The sequence below is a fragment of the Leuresthes tenuis genome, unplaced genomic scaffold (genome assembly GCF_036924035.1).
Source record: "Leuresthes tenuis unplaced genomic scaffold, fLeuTen1.0.hap1 SCAF_6, whole genome shotgun sequence".
In the NCBI taxonomy this organism is placed as follows: domain Eukaryota; kingdom Metazoa; phylum Chordata; class Actinopteri; order Atheriniformes; family Atherinopsidae; genus Leuresthes; species Leuresthes tenuis.
Window position 1 is genome coordinate 6027934 of NW_027325360.1, and position 22764 is coordinate 6050697.

A 22764-nucleotide genomic window follows, 5' to 3' on the forward strand; every position below is an offset into this window, starting at 1 on the left:
CATGGTACAGTTGCCACATGCTTCCGCCTGCTGGTACCCAAGCATTGCTTCACATAAAAACAACACACACTTTGTGCTTTTGATTACGATTGCAGTTGAACAGACAAAGCTTAACCATGGTGTAATGACATTAATGCATGTTTGTGTACTTCTACAGTGAGATCAGTCATCTGGAGTCAGGTCTGGTGGTGGAGCTATGGAACAAAGGTTTGATTTGGGACACGATGATCGGCACAGCGCTGATACCCCTGAGGGATATTCAACAATGTGATGAGGTAACACAATTCAAACATGTCCTTACTATTTTAAACAGATAATCCCGGAGAGATTAAAGTTAAAGTTGGTTGTCTTATGTCTTATTTTGACTGTATGGATCGCCATGATGAAAGGACCTTGATTTAATGTCCCACTTATTGTATAAGCTGTTCACTTATACTCATTTCATGAGTCCTTATGAACATTGAAGCAGGTTTTGCTGGCTGGTTGCCCATCTTCTCCAAATGTCTTCCCAATATCGGACAGATGAGATAAAATTCGCAGATGATGCAAAAATGCATTCCAGAGGTTTTTTTTAGGTGGATAAAGCCTCAGTTGTCAGATGGAGTTGGTTAAACCAAGTCATTTATCAGTCACAGGAAGTCTTTCTTGCACAAAACGTCTGTAGCTTTAAAGCATTAAAACAACAGCAATGACAGTTTTGTTTTAAAACACGGTTACTTTGAGTAAACTGTTCTAAAAACACCTACTTCATTTCATTATCTCCATGAGCCCCATTAGCTTCAGAATGGTATTTTTTCACAGAAAGAAGACTGGATTGAGAGTAAATCCAGTCAGTCTGCATCACTGATTTTGGAAATTCATTGCAAGGAGGTGCCTTTATGTTCAGTATGAACAGGCAGAATCATTACAGCAGTCAATACCCGTTTCAATTTACAAACGGGACCCTGATTATTGTGTTGCGACACGCTTGAAAAATGGCCAGCCTGCCTTTTTATTGAGTTTTTCATGGTGGTATTCATGAGGGTGGTTTACTGGTAGGACATCTATGCTCAGCTCTTTGAAAATTACCATTACCATTACATTACATTCTTGTGTTTTGGTTCCAAAGACCAGTTTTATCTTGTAGTAGCTTCAGAAATTATTTGCATTTCTTCACTTTGCACTTTTTATTAACAGGCCAAATTTCACAGAACTTGATGAAAAGACTGTTTAAAGGCAACATGATCCCTCACTGATAAGTGGTTTTCTTAAGGCCACATGCTTCTTTAATCCAATTATCTTGATTTCTCTTTGAATTGTACATTTTAGACATCGTTGTGAGTTATGCCGTTTTGTATTCTGAATGATTTCACCAAACTTTAAAGTGATCAGAACAGTGTAACAGCTTTCCCTGGACAACAGGATGTGTCTTCAGACACAGTTGTTAAGTAACAAAATGTAATTTTCCTGTTTGCGCAGTTAAATCCAATTATTTACTCTTTATGGCCATGCAATGTAGATTATTTATTAAAGAGATTGTCCTCCACTTTGGCTGCTTATACTCCTGGCGTTTAAATGAATGCACAGTCACACTGTTCTAGCAACTTGTTCTTCCTTATTAACCTTCCTTATTTACCTGTCGGGTAAATCCTAAGAATCCAGGTTGCTACAGTAGTTTGAAGCTGTTGCTAACTCATTCAAGCTTTCCTGGTGTTTGATAGCGAGGCAACAACGTCTGTGTTTGATTAATTATTCAGATTCAATGTTTGACTTCTGCTACCTTTTTTAGTCTTTGCATTCTTCCTCAGCCATGATCAACTGTTCTCAGATCTCCTCAAGTATCATGTGGACACAGCATGTACGGATTGTACCACCTGAGTTTTGTCCTCCTCTCTTCTTAACTTCTGTCTTTGTGATTCTCCCTCTCTGCATTTCTGTCTGTCAGGAGGGACCAGGAGAGTGGACATCTCTGGACTCTGAGGTGTTAATGAGGGAGGATGAGATCTGTGGTACCACCAACCCAACTCCACACCAAGTGCTGCTGGACACCCGCTTTGAGTTACCGTTTGGTACGTGTACAGCGTCACGCAGAAAGCTATACTCCAGTATGTGAGGGTTTGGCGACGTTGTGTTTGTAATGTTCCTATTTGAACTGTTGTCTAATAGTTAAGAGTAGATGCAGGTCCAAAAACCTGATTTTAAGTCACTGATTATTCATTAAAAAATAATGGTATATGATTGTGTATCATAATATAATTACTCTTATAAAATCTGACAAAGTGAGGCAGTTAAATTAAATAAACTTGTAAAATGTAAAAACGCATCAGACGAAAATGATTAATTTTATTCCTAAACTACATTTGTTGTAACATATCATTAGGCTGTAAAAGAGAGCAATATTAATGTTAGCTGTTTAACTCATTTTTAGTGTCAAAACTAAAATGACAAGAATGACAAGAATGTGCCCCTTCGTAGAACAGCAGTCCTCTCTTATTAAAAGCAAAGAAAACAAAGTTTTACAGGGTGTGAGTATTTATTTTTAACCTAAAGCTTGCAGAAGTGAGCTTGTCAGCTTTCGTTTGAATACAGCGGCTTGTAAAACCAACACAAATTATCTAAAAAAGCTTACAGACACCAACTTTACTGGGCAGGTTTAAACTATGAATACGGATACAAAATCCTGTTGCATTTTTTTCTCTGTTCTTTCTTTATTTTACTACTTGACATCAAACCTTACATAGATAATCTATACTGCACAATTGTGCCTTCTAATTTCATTTTATTATAGAAATAAAAGGCCCAGAGCCCCGTTGACACTGACTCTCTCCCAATAAACATAAAAATGATTCTCAATTACAGGCATTTTTTCTTGTTGTTGATAGCTCAGCTGGTTCAGACAAAGCTTTTGGTGATTTTTCCACCAAAATCTTCCTCACTACTGTTTTTCTCATCTCCAGTCAGTTTTATTTCTCTAGCGTTACCACCTAAACAGAACTTTTCCTTGGATTATTTCCCCTGCTTGCTATTAATCTCCAGGAGCTGTCTGAAGTGTCTCCTCTTGAGCTGACATTTCTCCTCTCCGTGCTTCGCATGGCACTCTATTTATTAACTGTCACCTTGTGTCAAATAGTTCTGCTTCAGATGCTGTCCACTCATCTTGACACAAGGATCACGGCCTGAAGATGGAGTTAAGATAGTAATTTCCCTGTTTTAGGAATTTTTAGATGAATCGTGAAGAAAAAACAAAAGCTCCAGTCAACAACATGTTTACTAATGAATAGAGAGTTGCATGTTTTGGCCCAGCCTGGAACATGCGGATATATCTTTAATACATATACATGCTTATAGTATGAGCCAGGTGTTTTTAAACTGAAATGTACCTACCTATCTGTGCAGTGAGAACTGGAAGGGGAGGTCAGAGGATGAGACGTAAGATGAAGTGAAATTAAAGTTTGCGTGCTGGCAAAACAGCCCGGAGTTATTACACAGTGTTCCACAGTTACAACACATTTATCTGCATACTCTTCAACTGAAACAGCAGCTGTGACTTTCAAGCAGTACATTAAGACCACTTATTGCTCCCAGCTGCCATCAAACTTTTTACTTTAAACTGTGAACACACAGCTTTGATTCACATATTTAGAAAATATATTTTCTAAATATGTGAAAATGTTAAAAAACATTTTCCTTGATAAGTTTATCTCTGGTTTCCTTTAGAAAAGGCATTCAGGAAGCTGCTTAGAAATGATCATGAATGAATGTATTACAGACAAATACATGCACACACAAATATAATATAAACTAATAAGATTCACTTGTAGCCCACAATTAACTGCCTCCTGGACGGTATTTGGGTAAAATTCATTCACACATAAATACATATATATATAGAATAGAATAAATAGAAAAAAGTTGAATAATAGCAGCATAGAAAAAATATATATTATATCCTATAAACAAGGAGCCTTAAAGGAGCCCCAGCTGTATGTTTTATGTCATACATAGTTAAGGATATACTAAATATGTCTGTTTTACCTTAGATTCAATTAAAGTAATAATGTGTTTGGTAAGACTTTCAGACAAAAGATAAATATATAGAAAATGTATAGAAACTTCCTAATACTTTTTTTTATGAAAGTACAAAAAAGTGCCAAAAGATGTTGCATTCATGCAACATCTTGATGGACCTCTGAGATCCCTAAAGTTGATGTTAACTTTATTTCTCGGGAAATCTGACAGTCTGACTCATCATCCTCTTCATCTTGCATTGCTTGTTTTCTCTTTTTACCTTTAATCTATCACTCAACATTCCCCTCTGTTCCATGCATGTCAGTCTCAGTTTTTTTCATCTGTTTCTTCTGTCTCATACATATTTCCAGATATCCCAGAGGACGAGGCCCATTTCTGGACCAGTAAACTGGAGCGGATTAATACCATGCATGATGAGGTAAGTTTACAGCATGTTTCCTGTCAATAAGTTGTACATTTCTAGTTTGCTTTGACCCTCTGCTGCCACCTAATGACACATAATGGTCGTTACAGCAGGGAGTTTATGTGCTGTGATACAATTAAATAATTTTCATACTCTGATCTCTTAATATTTTTGCTTCCTCCTCTCCCATTTTGTCTTGTCTTTTCTCTCATATCAGTATCCAATACAGGTGGATAACCAGAGAAGAAGAATGCCGTCTGTGCGCTCCCAGTGCTGTAAGTCTTAAAGGTTAAATAAGCACAATTTTCATGCCATAAAACATTGACGTTCTTTTATTGTGGGTTTTTGTTTTGTGGGTGCTTTGTGTTGATTCTCAGTGACTAATGCGGACAAAAAGGATTATTTCTTCTTTATTTTTTCTAGTGTGATGAGAAGGGAAAGAAATGTCTCTTCTTTTCGGTTATGTGTGAAGCTATTAGGCTTTTCCAGAACCGATGTTAACTTTGTTAAAAGTGTTTGTTTTGTTGTATCAGTGGGAGAATAACTCATTTCATTACTTCATGTGACTTCATTTCATTGTGTCACGCATCTATCTTATACTGTTATTTCTCTCACAAATCTTACACATCAGGATGAGTTTTTGTCTACTAAACATACCCATTTGGGCATCACCAGTCACAGTTACTGGTTTGATTTGTCAGTAATGAAGTGTACTTCTCTTCTTTGGAAACTTGCCTCCATGCCACAGGCAGTTGGAATTATTTTGGATGGAGTGACCATCAGAGTACGTATGGTGGATGTTTCTTTTTTCCTCTCTGTGGTTTGTTGTTCTCCATCTTTGCATGGCGCAGTGCTGCACTTTGGTCCATTCTTTGTCTTCATTGTCATTGAAATGTTACTGTCTTGTGTCCTCAAATTACAAAGCATGGTTGCCTTATTTCTTGCTGTTTTCTGATTTATTGACAGTGAAATTAATTATAACAAAACCAAACCTGTCAGTGCAGGGTTTATTCGGTTTTATATTTTATGCCTACTACCCCTAGAGGGAGCTATTTATTCAAAATTTCTACTCTCTGGAAGTGTTCTTTCCATCCTTGCACATTAGGAGTCTGGTAGAGATGCTACTTTTTGTTTAACCATCTTTTTTATTACTTGTCCATTACATTTACATTTCACATTTTCATTTAGAAATTTAGCAGATGCTTTTATCCAGAGATATGTTCAAATGAGGGGCAACATTCAAGCCACAGTATAGTGAGAAAACCTGGTCCACACATTGAGATTTAAATATATTCAAATGACAGAGTACAAGTAGATGGGGTACAGAAGTGCAATGTAAGTGCAGCTTACGGTGTCAGAGGAAAAAGAAATGTTCTCAGAAGAGTTGAGTTTTCAAGAATTTTTTTTTATGTACTGAGAGACGCTTCATCATTGTGGAACCACAAACGAGAACAGTCTAGACTGAGATGCCTTGTGGATAGGGATGGTAGAACTAGATGATGGGTAGCCAAAGGTATTCAGTGAGTGCTGGAGTGATATGTGTATTCTTTTTGGTTGATAAAACACCAAACCCATGTTCTGGAATATCTTTAGACATTTTACTGTGCATGATGGGGACCTGCTAGATTTCAGGTCAGATGGTATTATAATGATGGCATGTCTTCAGTGCAGAGTAGGATGGAAATGTTGTAGGTGTGCTTTAATTAGGTGTCTGTATTGTTTTCAACCCAGCGTATGATGACCATGATAGCGCAATGGACGACCGTGACAGCGACTACCGCAGCGAAACTGGCAACAGACAACCACGGATCTACAACAGTTCACAGCCAAATTCATCCATCCACCAATACCCCATAGGACGAAGGGGCCAACACCCAAGCCTGTCCAGGGAGTCTGACTGTGTACAAAGCTATGAGATGGACTATAGAGAAATGAGGGGACCCAGGTAAATACACATGGACTCACTGACACACAGCTCTTTGCCTTTATCACTGAAATATGAGACAAATATTCCCATGGTCACTATGTGTTACTACACTATTAATGCACTAAGGGAGCTCATGATAAATTTTTCCATTGGCCTGAATCAAATTCTCCCAACCTTGCATGATATCTGCCTTTACTTTAAAGATTCAAGTTACTAAGAGCAGCACTTTTATCTAGCAAACACTGGAGCTATCATTAAAAAGGCACAATTTAAATGCAGAGGTGAATCACTGTAAATGGGTGTGCTCCAGCACATAGAACACATAACTATGCAGCAAAGATTTTTGGTGCTCTTACCATATCATGTTTTCCATTGTTGGCATCAATGTACTCAATGTCAGTTTCCATTACATAAATAACATAAATCTGTCACTTAATCAGAGAAAATGTACAGCCAACCAGCTGTTCTATTAATATATTTACATAAATCAAACATCTTGAACTGACTTTTATGTCAAACTGCATGAACTAAAGCCAAACTTTTAAAACAAACCCCAAACAAGCTGCTTTTTTCTCACAAGTTTATATGGCTTTTTATCCATTTTCTATTGGATGCTTTTCTTTGCATGATCTGTTTTTCTTTTATTCGTGTCTAATGCTTCATTTCTTTGTCTTTTTTCTTCCTCTTTGCATCGTGTTCCACTGCTTTCCTCATGACACTTTTTTTTGGTTTGGTTTACTTTTACTTTTAATCTGATCCAGGCAATCAAATGGTAAAGGTGGAATTAGAATAATCCCTGTTGACTCAGGTATGGGTGTGGAGGATTGGGAAAGTAAATATAAAGTGCCTGACTCAGCGGGTGTCTTGGATGACTATTTGGATGCTGAGCAGAAGATGTGGGAGGATGAAGATAAAAGCATAATTTACCGGATCAGTGAAAGTTGTGAGTCCAAAGGTAGCAGGTTCTATCAGACTGTAGAATGTGATGAACTATCATCAGAGGATATGCTGGAGCCAAACAGCAAGACACACAGACAGAGGTGTGGCTTTGGCAGTGGAGAAGTACGGTTAGTTTATAAAGAAGCCGGGAGCTTTGAGGATGAATCATCCCCCCCTGAAATTGATATAATTCCATCAGTCAAGGAGCTACGGCAGCCAACAGACACAGAAAGTCTACTTTACAAGACCAGACTGTGGGCCAAAACTGCTGTAGAAGACACACTGGAGAACTATGCAGCCTTTCGTGAGGAAGAAGCTGCACGGGAAGAGGCTGCAAGGATCAGGGGGAGAACTGAATATAACTCAGTTGGTTCCGATGAGATGCAGTATTCATTTGGATCTGAGGAGGAACTAGATGATTTGGCATTCACTGAGGGGGATGCTAGTTATGAATATGAAAGCTATTACTACCCTGACAAATATATGTCCCATTTTGGAGGACAAGGTTTTTCAAGCAAAGGCAGAACAGGTCATGGACAAGATCCTATGTTGTCTCCAGTAGAGGAACCGAGCGATGAATATGTAGATCCAATGAATGAACTGCAGAGCTTAGTTCACTCAGTGTCTGAATACCTGGCTGTAAAAGAGGAGGAAATCAACAGCTATGAATCAATGCCTAAACCACCTAGAAGAAAACTTCCAACACTACCAAGTGATGCTAAAGTTGTTCAACCTGGAGACAATAATAGCAGCGAGGTCAAACCTGATGTTAAGGAGGATAGTGCTGTTGAACAGGGCATAGCTGGGGTAAAAAATGCAATGAGCTCATTATTCAGTACAATCACAGGATCGAAGTCTCCCACTGAAGTTGAAACTTCAGGTACAATTCCATCACCACAAACACCACAGGCAGACTCTGGTATTTCAAAATTGCTGTCATTCATCCCTAAAGCTAATACTGAAACAATAGACACCTCTGGTGCCCCTGTAGCAGAGCCACCTACCTCCCAAGCATCACCACAACCTGAATCTGGCATTTCAAAGCTGCTTGCATTTATACCCAAAAGTAGTGGTACCTCTCCACCAGTGGCTGTAGTTCCTCCTGCCTCTCAGGAGCCCACTACTGAGAAGAAGTTTTCTCTTCAGTCTTTTTTACCTTTTCAGTCCTCGGAACCCACTCGACAGCCTGACACTAATCAGGCGTCAGTTGGCACAGAGGCACAAGGCAGTGCATCAACTGGTAACCAACCAACATCTGGATTTGAATCCATGTTAGGAAGGCTTAGTCCTTTGAGACTTTTTTCTAGTGCCCCCCCTTCTCGAGAGCCATCACCTCAGCCGTCAGAACAAAGGAGTCTATCTGCTGCAAGCAAAGACTCCCAACAAGGGTCTGTAACCAGACCCACAAGTCCTAATAGAGAAGGCTCACAAATTGAGCGGCAGTTATCAGGCGATTTAAGACCAGGATCAGGAACAGGATCAGTTGAGCTTTTGCCAGATACAGGAAGTGGATCAATTGAGCTTTCCCAGGACACAGGAAGTGGGTCAGTGGAGCTTCTTCCAGAAACCGAGTCATCTGGTGAACTACCTGATATTCAGCAAAGAAGAACATCTGCAATATCTGAAACTAAACCTGAGGGCAGTTCAGAGGACACAGGATTCTTCAGTCCTTTTAAAAAATCTCTTTCCACCCTCATATCAACCGCTCCTCCAGAAAATTCCTCACAGAGTGACACCAAACCTGCTGAAGAGTCATTTTTAGGCAGCAAACTCAAAATCCCATTTTTTTCAGAAAATGTTTCCACAACAACGGCACCAAAAGCAGAGGGAGGTATGCTGTCAGGTATTCTAAAGTTTGCAACAGGTGAAGATGCCAGTACTCCTCCAAAAGGTCCATCTCCTACCACTACAAGATCCCCCTCTCCAAATCGTGCTGCACTTCTTGAAAGTGTACCAAAAGGAAACACCGAAACTGGCTGGTTTTCTAACCTGTTTAAGGCAGCCCCAGGTGAAACCCCCAAGGAGCCGGCAAAAAAAACAATGACTCCGACTGTGATACTCACCAAACCTAGTGGTCAAACTGAGCCTCATGCTGAACAAATGCTCCCAGAAACCACAGAGAGCACTGTTTCTTGTGCAGAGCAACCTTCTCAGAAGCAAATGTTGCCTGAGGAAAATGTCACTTCTCAAGATCAAGGTCCTCCTAAGTCTGTGGAAGACAGGTCCCAACCAGAAACCTCACAGCCTCAAGGAATTATTTCTGGGCTGTTGAAATTAGGATCAACAGAAGATGCTACATCTGACAAGAAAATCCAGGGAGGGAGCAGTCAGCCTCAACAGGGTGGTCTGTTCTCAGGCTTATTTTCATCATCCTCCCAATCTTCTCCCCAAGTGCAACAGAATTCTGCCACACCACAGTCCGGAGGACTACTGTCTGGATTTCTGAAATTTGCTTCTGATACGGTCGCAGCTCCTACAAACCAATCATTGTCAACATCGCCAGGAGACCAACCAGGCCCTTCTGGCCAAATTCCAACTCAAGGACAAGGACAACCTAGTGCTGCGCAGCCACCGACTGAAGGACTATTATCTGGGCTCTTGAAAAAAGCTACAGATACAGTAACTGGGTCTCAACCGACTCAGTCTAGTCAAGAGTCACGGCCAGAGACAACTGACCAAAAGACGAAAATGGAAGGATCTGAAGAAAATTTGAGTCAAGGTACGGCTCCCCTTGCTCAGTCCACAGGGCCTTTGTCAGGACTGATGAAATTGGGTTCAACAGAAGGTCAACAAGACAAGCAACAGAAACAACCTGTAGCCTTAAATCAGCATCCAAATGAACATAAACTGACTGACACAACAGCTGAAAAACCACCTCCAAAAACAACAACAACATCGCAGCAAAGTGGACTATTTGGAGGTTTGTTGAAACTCACAGAACCTACTCCCCAGCAAGCATCTTCCAATCAAGGAGGCTTCCTGTCGGGGCTGTTTGGAGTAGGGGGGCAAGACTCTGCTCCTGCAAACCCTTCACAGCTGCCACAGAGTGTTAAGTCTGGGAACCAACCCAATCAGCAACCAGCCAATAGACAAAACCTACAAAGACAAAACCAAGTACCTCCACAACAACCCCCCAGTGGTCCTGGAGGTATGCTAACTGGGTTATTTAACAAAATAGCAGATGTTGGTACTCCACAGCCTGCAGCTGGGAGTCAACAAGCTCAGCAACAGGCACAAAGACCGGGCCCAAAAGCAACCCAGCCACCACCTAATCAACAAGGAGGTTTTCTCTCTGGACTATTTTCAGCTGGTTCGACTCCTCCAGCTCAGCAGCAGCCACCTGCAGGCCATCAAAACCAGCAGCAACCCCAACAAGGAAACAGACAGCCTCTGCGTAGGCAAAACCAGATACCATCACAAGCTGCTGCGTCTGCATCAGAGCCACAGCAAGGTGGACTGCTGTCAGGGCTTTTTAATAAGTTAGCATCCACTGATAATGCACCCCAACAACCCAGCACACAGTCTGGATCGCAACAGGGCAATAAACCTGCTCAACCTTCAAGTCAACAGTCATCTCAAACCAGTCAGCAGGGAGGATTCTTATCTGGTCTGTTTGGACAGTCATCACCTCAACAACAGCAGCAGCAGCCTAGCAAATCAACAAGCCCTCAACAACCGGCAAGCCAGCAGCCAAGTCAAAGTGGAGGTCTGCTTTCAGGCATTCTTAAGCTTGCATCTGGTGACAATGTACCACAGGAACAACAGACACCTCAACCTCCTCAACTAGGAGAACCACCTGTTAAATCAGGGCTAAATCAACCCCAACCTGAATCTGGGGGATTATTTTCTGGCCTGCTAAACAAAATTTCAGCTACTGTGGAACAGTCCTCATCTACTGCCGATCAGATGAGCCCTCAAGCAATACAACAGCAGCAGCAGCCACGTGCTGGTCAAAGCCGGCCACAAATTCAGAGAACTAAACCAGTAGAGGCACATTCCTCTCATGAAGCTTTGCTTGATAAGGATTCAAAAGGTCCACCTCAAAAAGGTTTTCTCTCGGGTATTTTTAGTGTCACAGAGGAGCCGCAGTCAAGAGCTCAGCAGCCATCCACATCTCAGTCTGGAAAGGAGGAACCAAAAACCAGCACAGTTGACACATCTCCTGGATTGTTATCCAACATTTTCAAAACAGTCTCCAGTGACACTAGTACCTCTGCATCTGAAAAGGAAAAGGATAAAGGCCATCTTGATCATTCTCAACCGAAGAGTAAGGAAGATATCCCTTCAAGTACAGCACAACTCACAGCTGCAGCTACTTATGCTAATCCAGATGTTGATACCCGTAAAGAACATCTGCATTCTCAGACTAGGCAAGATCCTACAATTTCCCCAACACAGCGCTATCTTGAGGAAATTCAGCGTCTCTTGTATGGGACAGCAGGTGAGTATGGTTACAAAGATCTGTTATACAACTTTACAGAATATGGTGTTATTCCACCTGAACTATATGAACATCAGTGTCTCATAGAAGCTCTTCTGTGGCAACAACTCAATGATTATGTCCTCGCTGAAGCCCTTGCAACTCAAATTCATTCTGACAACCAAACATCCCAAAGGCACATGCCACCCACAGTTACAGCACCTCAATGGGAGAATTGTTCATGGTTAAATCCTAAAGAAATTGACATCAGTGACTTCAATGTACCCTCACATCCTTGGAAGGATACTGCTGCCCAGCTTTTTGAGAGCAGAAATCGCTTTCTTGAGCCATGTGAAGATGTTATTTTGTTTGATATGAGTTGCAGAGACAAAAAACCCTGGAGTAGCTGTGACCATTTGAACGATCTCAATGGGAACAGGAAACCTTGGATTGCAAGTGGAAGTGCTCTGAATCTCTCAATGGAAAAAACGAAGACACGGTTAAGCAGATGCCAGTCGCTTACAGAATACAGTGGACAGGAATTCAACAAAGTAGTGGATACAAGTTCTATTAACAGTCATTTAAAAGATGAAGACTTTGATTTGAAATCAGCCACTGAATTTTTAAAACGACTTGCCACAAAAAAGGGTCCAGTTGACTTAAGACGTGGTGCCTTGGATTTAAGCAGTTCTGCAGGCATAGCAGGGGCTGGTGAAGAAATGCCATTCGAGGATTCTGAGTGGTACCAACAATGGCTTTCACTTTTAGAACAAGGGTTATGGTGGCCAGCTGAGGCTGGGGACTGTGGATATTATGTTTATACAGATGAAGACTACATTTACTCTCTTTTAACAGACAAAGCTGGTAGACATCTCTATGCCTGTGCAACAGAAGAGGATATGCAAACTTTAGGAAATATCACTGAAAATATTGCCTACATTCTTAAACAAAAAGAACCTGATAAAGTGACCCTGTGTGGTTTTAAAATCCCCCTCAGTGATGAAAGTAAAGCCGTCTGGTTTCCAGGCCAGCAACAGATTAACTTATTGTCATCAGATGCACCTGAGGATTTAACGTCTGCATTTAGAAAGGGAGAAAAAATAATGAACATGAATTTGGAAAGCTTCTCTCAAATGTTTCAAGAGTCTATGTCTTCTCAAACAGAGCAACCTGTAGACTTTACTGTGTACAAGCTTAAAAAGATAAAGGTGGAATCAGTACAAAACACTTACAGCTGTCAAGAGGAGCCAATGGAAGCAGCTGATTTTAGTTTGAAATCTCTAAAAGGGGGGCATGGAGGTCCGTATTGGAAGGATCAGGGAATAAAAAATGTGCTTGCACCATCACCTGCACATTCTCCTTTGCATTGTTCAACACAAACCTGTCAAAGTAAACACTACCCAATTCCTGAAATCAAGATTGGACATGTAGATGATAAACATGCAGACCAACCAAGACAAAGGTCAAGTACCATATTTTCAGGGACCACTGGAAAGCCCACTATCACTGATGCAAGTAAAGCTGAAACACTGCCATCAGCATCTGTCAAGTCAACATCTGTGTCTAGCAAGCCTTCAGAAACTTCAAAAATTGTGTCTGGGACCCCGTCAACCTCAAAAATACCTGGACCTGTACAGACAGGAAGGAAACTGCCTACACCATCAACTGCTGGCAGCTCTCCACCCCCATCGGCACAGGCTACTTATGTTAGGAGTTTAGCCATGACATCCACCTCAACTGTACCCTCTGTTTGCCCACAGAGACCCCAGCTTGCAAGGCAGCCATCACAGGCAGATAAACCTAAAGTAATATCCCAAGCAAATAAGACCACAGTCACAGGGACGTGTGACATTAGCAAAGGGAGTAGTGCTTCAACAGAGGGCCAAACATCCTCCCAGGTTCAGAAACAGCCACAAGATTCCTCTAAGGAATTTACACCCAAGTTACACATCTTGAACGAGTCTTCATCTACATATAGTGAAGCCTATCTTTACAACAGAAATCAGAAATCTTCTCCCTCTACCAGTGGCTCTCAAATAGTCAATAAAGTCCTAGATTTTTCTGCCACAATGAACAAAAGCAAAAATATCAAACAAAAAGATGTGAGTGACGCCAGTGGTGAAGCTACACAAAAAGATGACATTGTTGACTTTACAAAGTACAAGTTGAAAAGATTCAAAGAGAAAAAGCAGATTGATACTGAAGCAAACAAGGACCTGACTGACAAGACCATCACTGCTGTAGATCTTACTAAAGAAATTCAGGAAGATGAAACTGAATGGCAAAATTCAGAATATCCTAATGTGAGCTCATTACAGGACAGTCGAGCAGACTCTCAGACCAACCTGGGTATGCCAATTGATCAACATAACAAGTCAGAGAGAAGAATGTCTAGGCCAGAAGTTGGTATTAGCAATGTACCTTCTTCAGTTCATATCCAGAGACCACCAGCCTCCCACAGTACATCTCAAGGAGCAGGAACGAACCAAACTGCTTTCAAAGCTTCTAACAAAGGTGCAGAAGTTATTTCACACAAACTAACTGGTGCATCTGCGGGACTATCAAATTGTTCTGAGAATAAAGTGACATCAGGACCAACAAGCTCTACAGTTACTCATGTTTCCAGCAAAGCATCTACACTTGATGGGGTTGTCAAACAAGCTGTGAAAACAGAGTCAATACAACCTGCACGTGCCTCACCTCTTCTGAGCCCTGTTATGAGAAAACAAGTGGACATTCAAGAACAACAAGTACCCAAACAGCAAAGCCCACCATTAGTCACAACTCGTCTTACAAAGCAGTTTCCGATATCTATGCCTCCTTCCTATCAATCTAGTGAAAAGCTTCAACAATATCAACAAACTGCACCAGCAAACTCAATTAAAGCTACACTTGATATGTCTGTCAAGACAACATCCCAGCAGCCTCAGCAAGCTGTTTTGCCATCAAAGGATCCTGCAGGTGAGGCACTTTCATTGACAAGGAGAAAACCATTAGCCCATGTGGAGACAGTCACAATATCTAGTCATCATGGATCCATTGACTTAACATATAGAGCATTATCACCAGAGCCTCAGCTGCAATCAACAGTGTATATTCATTCACCCCCTGTTGAGGACCCAGGTAGTTCAGTAAAGGCAACGCAAGACATGACTTCTAAATCTTCTTCTGGCTCAAAGGAAGTGGCTCTAAATGAGGCCATCCCCTCTGAAAAACTTCATGGTAACTATATGATCCATTCCCAAGTGGTTGCGCAGCAGGGGGCTGACAATAAGCTTCAGTGTCACTCAGACTCTGTTCTGTATCAACGACAATGCTGGCACAGCAAAACTGGGGTCCTAACGCAGTCAAATCAGTCAAAATCACAGACAAGAGTCACAAAACAAACACATGAAACACCCCTTTCACCAAAACAACCCACAGCAGCAGTGTTGGATATGTCACCCAAGCTATCTGAAGCTACACTTGAAAAAACAACACCTGAAAATAAGTGTGCCCCAGATCAAGCAATTTCACTTGTTAATAAGCCAAGTGCAAGAGCAGTTGCAAGAAAAGATTCTGTGGGTATTCCACTTGTAGTTGAGCCAACTCCAGTGGAATCAAAGAGCCAAATGCAGTCTCAAAATGTTATCCCTGTGCAAGTGTGGCAAATCTCAGACAGAAACATTGTCCCTGTTCTGCAGCAGCCTCTTCCCATTTATACAACAATGCAGCCCTCCAGTGTATCACAGTCCATTACCCAACCGCACTTACTCAGTACAGCTCCAGCAAACTCCATTAAAGGCACAGTAGATATGTCAACAAAGGCATATAAATCTGATGTTGTGGCACACCATTCAGATCTAGTATCACTGGTACGTACAAGACGATCAAGCTTGACATATTCTCAAGGAGATCCTGTTGGTGTCCCACTAATTGTGGAGACACACCCTCCCCTGGAGCAACCCAAAAGGCAACAGAAAACAGTGGTAGGATCACAGAAACCAATCCAACAAGCATTTCTGCAAACTGGATCGCAAGAAGCATCTGCACCAGCAAATTCCATCAGAAACTTCCTAGACATGTCTCCAAAATCCCAACAGAAACAGTCAATACAGCAGCAGCCTCTTCCCATTTATACAACAATGCAGCCCTCCAGTGTATCACAGTCCATTACCCAACCGCACTTACTCAGTACAGCTCCAGCAAACTCCATTAAAGGCACAGTAGATATGTCAACAAAGGAATATAAATCTGATGTTGTGGCACACCATTCAGATCTAGTATCACTGGTACGTACAAGACGATCAAGCTTGACATATTCTCAAGGAGATCCTGTTGGTGTCCCACTAATTGTGGAGACACACCCTCCCCTGGAGCAACCCAAAAGGCAACAGAAAACAGTGGTAGGATCACAGAAACCAATCCAACAAGCATTTCTGCAAACTGGATCGCAAGAAGCATCTGCACCAGCAAATTCCATCAGAAACTTCCTAGACATGTCTCCAAAATCCCAACAGAAACAGTCTGAGACAGCTCCTGTTATCTTATCCACAGGAGTCATGCCATTAGTCAGAAACAAGGAAACTATCTGTTGGAATGGGTCTGTTGGTATACCACTCATAGTGGAGCAAACTGTATGTCAGCAAAGAAGACAAGTTATGAGCGCAGTCAACACAACTGAGACACTGCATAGACCGATTTCTACTTACCACTGCAGTGAGGAGTTTTCACAGACAAAGACCATCTACAATGACACACGGCAACAAAACAAGCCAGTTGACTTCTCACCTAAAGACAGTCTAAATAGAACTATTCTTTCAAACAGTCAAACTGAACTCAAACATGAAGAGCCCATGAACTTTACAAACAGACAAGCTAAGAAAGAAACATCTGAAAGAAGGCAAGCTGAAAGACAGGTGCAAAAGAAGAAATTTGTGGGTGTTGTTGACTTAACTGTGGATCTTCAAAACAAAACAACAAATGTTGACCATCAAGATGCAAAGGATTTTACCTCTCCTTGTGTTTCTTTCTCATCTGAATGCAGTATGTACTCTCCACAGCAATATATACCGGCAAACAACAATGAGGTCAGAATTGACACCAGATTTTCTCAAACTCAAATGCCATCACAATATTCAACTGATAAACAGACCACAGCTCAACCTGGAATACACTCAGGAACAGGAATAATCTCTGAACCAGTAAATTCGTCATTTTCTCCTCTTGTTCCCACTGAATGGAGGATACAGCCTCCTCAGCATTCTGCTTTCCAGACTACACAGAACATGTATTCTGCACAGCTATCACTTAACAGTACATACCAAGAGACCAGTGGTGTACATTTTGGATCAAAAAGACCTGAACAAATGTCTCCTCAACTGCCAACACACCATTCAGTTGTGCAACAGCAATACCAACATCCAGGTTTGGAAATTGACTGGGCTTCATCTGTTGTGAGTTCTCAGCCAAAGACCCTGATGCTGCAAGGACAAAATACAAGCGTTCAGTGTGGCATGACCCGAAGACCTAAAATTCTTATCAAGCAGGCAACTTTGGACAGCTATGGGAGCAGTGAGGAGTGTGAAGAATATGGAACATTGACACGTAGTAGACAGTCATCTTCTTCCTCTGTGCAGCAGCTATATGGTGGTTCCCAACCTGTTCCTGCACCACTGTCTTTGAATGCTGGGTCTGGTTCGATTATTCAGCAAGCACAGCAGAAACACGGAACTGATCCATCTTTACCACCTAGAGTGATACAACCTGTGCACGGTGCTCCAGCTGTAGCATATTCTTCAAAAGGACCTCTTGAATTTTCAAAGCAACCTGATCTCAGCCAAAGCCATATCACTGCCCAGGATTATCAAGCTCCAGCTGTACCTTCAAGTGCTCTGACTTCAGTTCAACATGCAACGCAAATTAGCACAATAGTATCACAACCTACTACAAGATATGACCCAGTGCCCGCAATACAGATAAAGAGTAGTTGGGAGAATCATAGTTTCAGAACTGAATCTCAGGGAGCACAGGTACCTTTAACACCAGCAGTGTCCACCTCTGTCAAGGGCTTAATTTCTAAATTTAGTGGGTTGGACAGTAAAAAGACAGCCATTATGTCCCACCACACTGAGATTGTGTCTAAGCCTGTGGACCACAGTACACAAATTACTCCACCACAAATGCCTGCTGTTCGTCAAGAGACAGCTGCCCCAGTAACCCCTGCTGCTAAAATGTCAGAGGCAATTACCTCAAGCCCACAAACTCCTGTTGTGTCAAGTTCTCTGCCTCTCACACCAGCACATGTAAGTGACCAGGATAAGTCTAAATCTAAACCACCTGAAGATAAACTAGCTGCTTCATCTCAATTATCCAAAGATCGATCCACAGCCATGGAGACAGAGTTGGCTCCAGCATCCTTATTGATTACTGAATCAAGTGATATAAACCAACAAAAATCCTTAGTGGTGTCACCAGTGGATTCTACACTCAACAAGTCAACACTGGGTGTTTTCAAGTCTGTATCTCTTTCTCAAGACAATCAACAACTACAAGCAACATTAAATGCAAGCCCGGCAAGTGAAACACCAGAAAAAGAATTGCCTCTTCCTTCAACTTCATCAGTTAAACCACCCGATACCATGCTACATGAAGGAATACAGAGCACTGATGGTTCAGTTGAGCTTTCACGTAAATTACCAGAGGTACCATCAAAAGCAATTGCTGAAGAGATGTCTGCCATCACAAATAAAATGTCTGTTTCTGAATCGGACATGTCACAACAGCAAAATTTGGCGGATTCTAAACAAAATATATCCACAGAGTCTATTCGTGTCAGTGACGGAGTTGGTGAGATTTCCTCTGAAGCCAAGATATCCCAGGGAAAAAGTAGACAGCCAAGGTCAATCTACATTGGTATTAATTCTTCAGAAATGCCTCCTGTTGGTACAGACAACAAACCAGATGAGTCAAGTCCGTATGTTAGATTGCCCCATATTTTTGTCTCAGCAGCAAGCTCACCAGAAGAAGAGAAAAATGAACTTGAATTCAGTGAAAGTTGCAAGGCTGATCTGCCAAAGGCTAGTGTCTCCGAAGACACCACACCTGTAATGCCAGCAGACCGTAAAGATCTTTTACCAGATGATATTGTTGCACAGTCTGATATTTCTAAGGATTCCAGTACAACACAATGCAGTAGCATTGAGGCATCTATTGAGGTAACTAACGAGGAAATTAGTACATGCACAAGAGAGATGTCACTTACACTGACTACAGCGGATCATACATATGAAAATGAACAAGACTCAGAGCACATCCCAACTGAGAAAAGCTCAACTATAGAGGCTTCCCTCTCAGAAGCTGAGGTAACATCAAAGACCACTGAGTCACATGACCCTCAGCTTGAAGAGACTTCCACAGAAAAAGAGTCAACAACTCAAGACGTAGCAGCACTTGACGTCGTTAATCCTGTCAGTGACATGGCCTGTCAGGATGAAAAAACGACTTCAGAGGAAAAAACACCACAAAGTGCTGAGTCCCCTGCAGAATCAGCAAACAAGGATGAAAGTTTATCGTCAGATGTTGTGTTACCTGAAGAAGTTCCTTGTCATGACAGTTCTCCTGTGAAAGAACACTCAGTTTCAGATGTTAAATCACCTGAAGGTGTTCAACAGCTTGATGACAAAACTGAAAGGGATGTTAGTTTATCGTCAGATGTTGTGTTACCTGAAGACGTTCCTTGTCATGATAGTTCTCCTGTGAAAGAACACTCAGTTTCAGATGTTAAATCACCTGAAGGTGTTCAACAGCTTGATGACAAAACTGAAAGGGATGTTAGTTTATCGTCAGATGTTGTGTTACCTGAAGAAGTTCCTTGTCTTGACAGTTCTCCTGTGAAAGAACACTCAGTTTCAGATGTTAAATCACCTGAAGGTGTTCAACAGCTTGATGACAAAACTGAAAGGGATGTTAGTTTATCTTCCCCTGAGCCCAGTCCCATCAAACCTCCCACAGAGGAAATTCCTGTCTCCAAGGAAGACAGTTCTGCTGTCAAGGGTGATCAGTCCAAAGCTGAACAGCCTAATGAGCAAGCAGGAAAAGGCATATTTTCTATGTTTAGTGGTTCCACAGCAACCCCACAACAGACCTCCTCCCAAACTGGATTATCAATACTTGGTGGCATTCTTCCTGGCTCATCGACAAAAGACACTACTGGGACGGGGCTACTCTCAATGTTTGGTGGGTCAAATGTCCCTTCTTCAGCTGAGACCAAAGACACACCACAACCGTCAGTCCCACAAGATCAGGCAAAAGGACTATTTTCTATGTTTGGTGGTTCCAGTAGTCAGCCACCACCTGGCCCAAGGGGTCCAACTGCTCAAAGTGTGCGACCCAGAGGTCCTCCACCAAAAGAACCTCCTGGAAAAGGTCTGTTTTCTATGTTTGGTACTTCTGCACCTCAACAACCACCCAGTCCAAGAGGTCATCCAGGGGGTGGTGCTCCACCAAGAGGACCTTCTGTTGGATCTTCTCTATTTGGTGGCATCCTACCAGGTTCTGCAACACAGAAAGATACCTCAGGTACTGGTTTGTTTTCCAAGTTTGGAGGTCTTGGTGCCCAACCCCAACCGGGACCTAGAGTACGTCCACCTGGACCAGCGGTTCCACCTCCAAGAGTAAGTGGTCCGGAGATCTCAGGAAAGGGATTGCTCTCTATGTTTGGTGGACAGAACCAACAAACATCAGAAGTGCAACCAGGTGCAGTTTCTAAACCACCTGAATCAGAGGGTGTTTTCAAAGTGTCCTCTGTGTTTTCACTTGGTGGGAGTTCTGACAGTAACAAGCCTAAAACTGGGTTTGGCCTATTTGGGATGTCTTTCTTGGAGGAAACCAAAACAGAGCCAGAAAAAACAGTTCCTATCAAAGAGGAGATTGCCTCAGAGCCAGTGAAAGTCATAGACACAACATTTACAGAAGCAGCAAATGATAATGGTGTTGAAACCGTACATAAATTACCCTCTGGGTCTCTTTCTATATCATCAGCGAAGGAGGAACTTCAAGTTGAGCAGGTGTGCCAAAATGTTCAAGATTCAACCAGAGATGGCACTAAAAATACTACAGAAAATTCTGTTCCCCAAACAGAACCATATATAGATGTGGACGAAGAAACTACAATGCAACAAAACCTTTCCTCTGACTCAGTGATGATTGAAACCTCTATCACAGATACATCGAACATTACCAGTAATCTGCCAGAGAAAGAGACACTCATAGACAAACAAACTGTAAAACGAGCGTGTGACATTTCACAGTCAGACATTTCAAATGAATATAAAGAATCAAAAGATGCAGTGGATGTTGAGAACAAAGTTTCTCAATCAGAGACTGATATTTTAGAAATTCAAAGTACAGACAATGAAACTGACAGTGTTGGGATCCAGAGCGCAGCACAGAAAAATGACACCATCCAAATGCCAGAAAGTATTAAAGATTCTATTGAAACACACACCAGCTCTGAAATGGCTGAAGGGGAACAAACAAAAGTCGTTGTTGAGGGGGAGGTAAAGCTTTCAGAGACAGAAAAAACAAATGAGGAGGTTTTGCAAATGACTGGTGGAGGACAAACTGCAGATGTTGATGCTGAGAAATCATCTGAAGCATCTTTGAAAGTTGCTTGTGATGAACAAATTTTAGTTGCAGATGTGGGAAAATCACCTCAGGAGGATTTGAGAACTCCTGGTGAGGAAAAACAAACAGCTGATGCTGAAAAATCATCAGAGGAGGCTTTGAAAGTTGCTGGTGAAGAACACACAGCAGTTCCTGATGTGGAAAAATCATCAGAGGAGGCTTTGAAAGTTGCTGATGAGCAACGAAAAGCAGTCACAGATGCAGAAATGTTAACAAAAGATGCAACTGTGGTTGGTTCAGTCATAGAAAAAACAGAGAAATCTACTCCAGAAACTATGGTTAGTGCAGTTACTTTAGTTTCAGAATCAGAAAAAGAGAAAGAGTTGAAAGTTTCATCTGGTGAAACCGAAGCAAAATTAGAGGATACTATAGAACCTGTAAGTGGAATACAAAAAAGTGGTGAAAGTGACTCTGCTGTTGAAGTGACCTTGTCATCAACTCAAGAAAAATCTGTTGGGAGCAGTTCATCAGTACCTGCTGGTCCTCCGCCACAGCAACAGCCCAGACCAGGCATGGCCAGACCACCTGGTCCCCCAGGACAAAGAATGGGACCACCAAGAATGGCAGGGCCACGAATGGCTGGACCGAGAATGGCCGGACCAAGAATGGCCGGACCAAGAATGGCTGGTCCAAGACAAGCAGGACCACAGAAGCCCCCTGAACCTGCTCCATTTTCTGGCTTTATGTCTATGTTTTCTGCCCCAAGTGCACCAAGTAAATCACCAACTGTTGGTGGATTTTTTTCAAATTCCCCTGGATCAATTTTTGGATCATCATCACCAGCTCCTCGTCAGCCACAACAACAACAGCAACAACAACAACAACAGAAAAGCTCATTTTTTGGCCTGCCGAGTAGCATTGCAACAGAATCCCTTACCAGTGACTTATTTGGAATGTTTAAAGGTCCCGAGACAACCAAACCTGAGGAACCTCCACAGTCTGGTTCAGAGTCTGGACAAGGGCTGCCCTCTGCAAATGTGTCAAACTCTGAGAACACTGAAAAGTCCATTGCAGAGAGTACACATCTACCTGAAGATGGGCATGTTAAAAGCACAGAGGACTCTGAACTGCCTGAAAAGGGGCTAATGGAAGAGGCAGAAAGAAAAGACAAAACAGAAGAAGAAGAAAGTTCTGTGACTGAATCTATCATAAAAACTACCAGCCCGGTGAAAGAGGCAGAAGATGATGAACATGTTGGGCTTTCAGATGAGCCAGGTGCTGCGGTGTCAGAGAAATCTGCACCACCCACAGCTCCTGAAACCAAGGGTATGTTTGAAATACCCGGTCTGACAACCCCTAAATTTGGCTTTATGTCTGTAGCTGCTGAAGGCACATCATCTATTGGATCCCTTTTCACCACCACAACATCCCCAGCCACTGCTGTCAAGACAACGCAGCCAC

General features: G+C 42.0%; 2 protein-coding genes across 2 annotated transcripts in view; both read left to right on the forward strand.

The window, feature by feature from the left end:
- The window catches only part of bmp3 (bone morphogenetic protein 3), a 458962-nt gene that overhangs the window by 414822 nt on the left and 21376 nt on the right, over positions 1-22764 (forward strand). The window lies entirely within an intron of this gene.
- The window catches only part of LOC140309463 (protein unc-13 homolog B-like), a 135198-nt gene that overhangs the window by 10450 nt on the left and 101984 nt on the right, over positions 1-22764 (forward strand). Inside the window, exons 2-6 of the mRNA XM_072387322.1 lie at positions 158-275; positions 1925-2048; positions 4359-4426; positions 4629-4686; positions 6143-6356. Of these exons, the coding sequence (XP_072243423.1) occupies positions 158-275; positions 1925-2048; positions 4359-4426; positions 4629-4686; positions 6143-6356 (582 nt within the window). The remainder of the gene's footprint in view (positions 1-157; positions 276-1924; positions 2049-4358; positions 4427-4628; positions 4687-6142; positions 6357-22764) is intronic.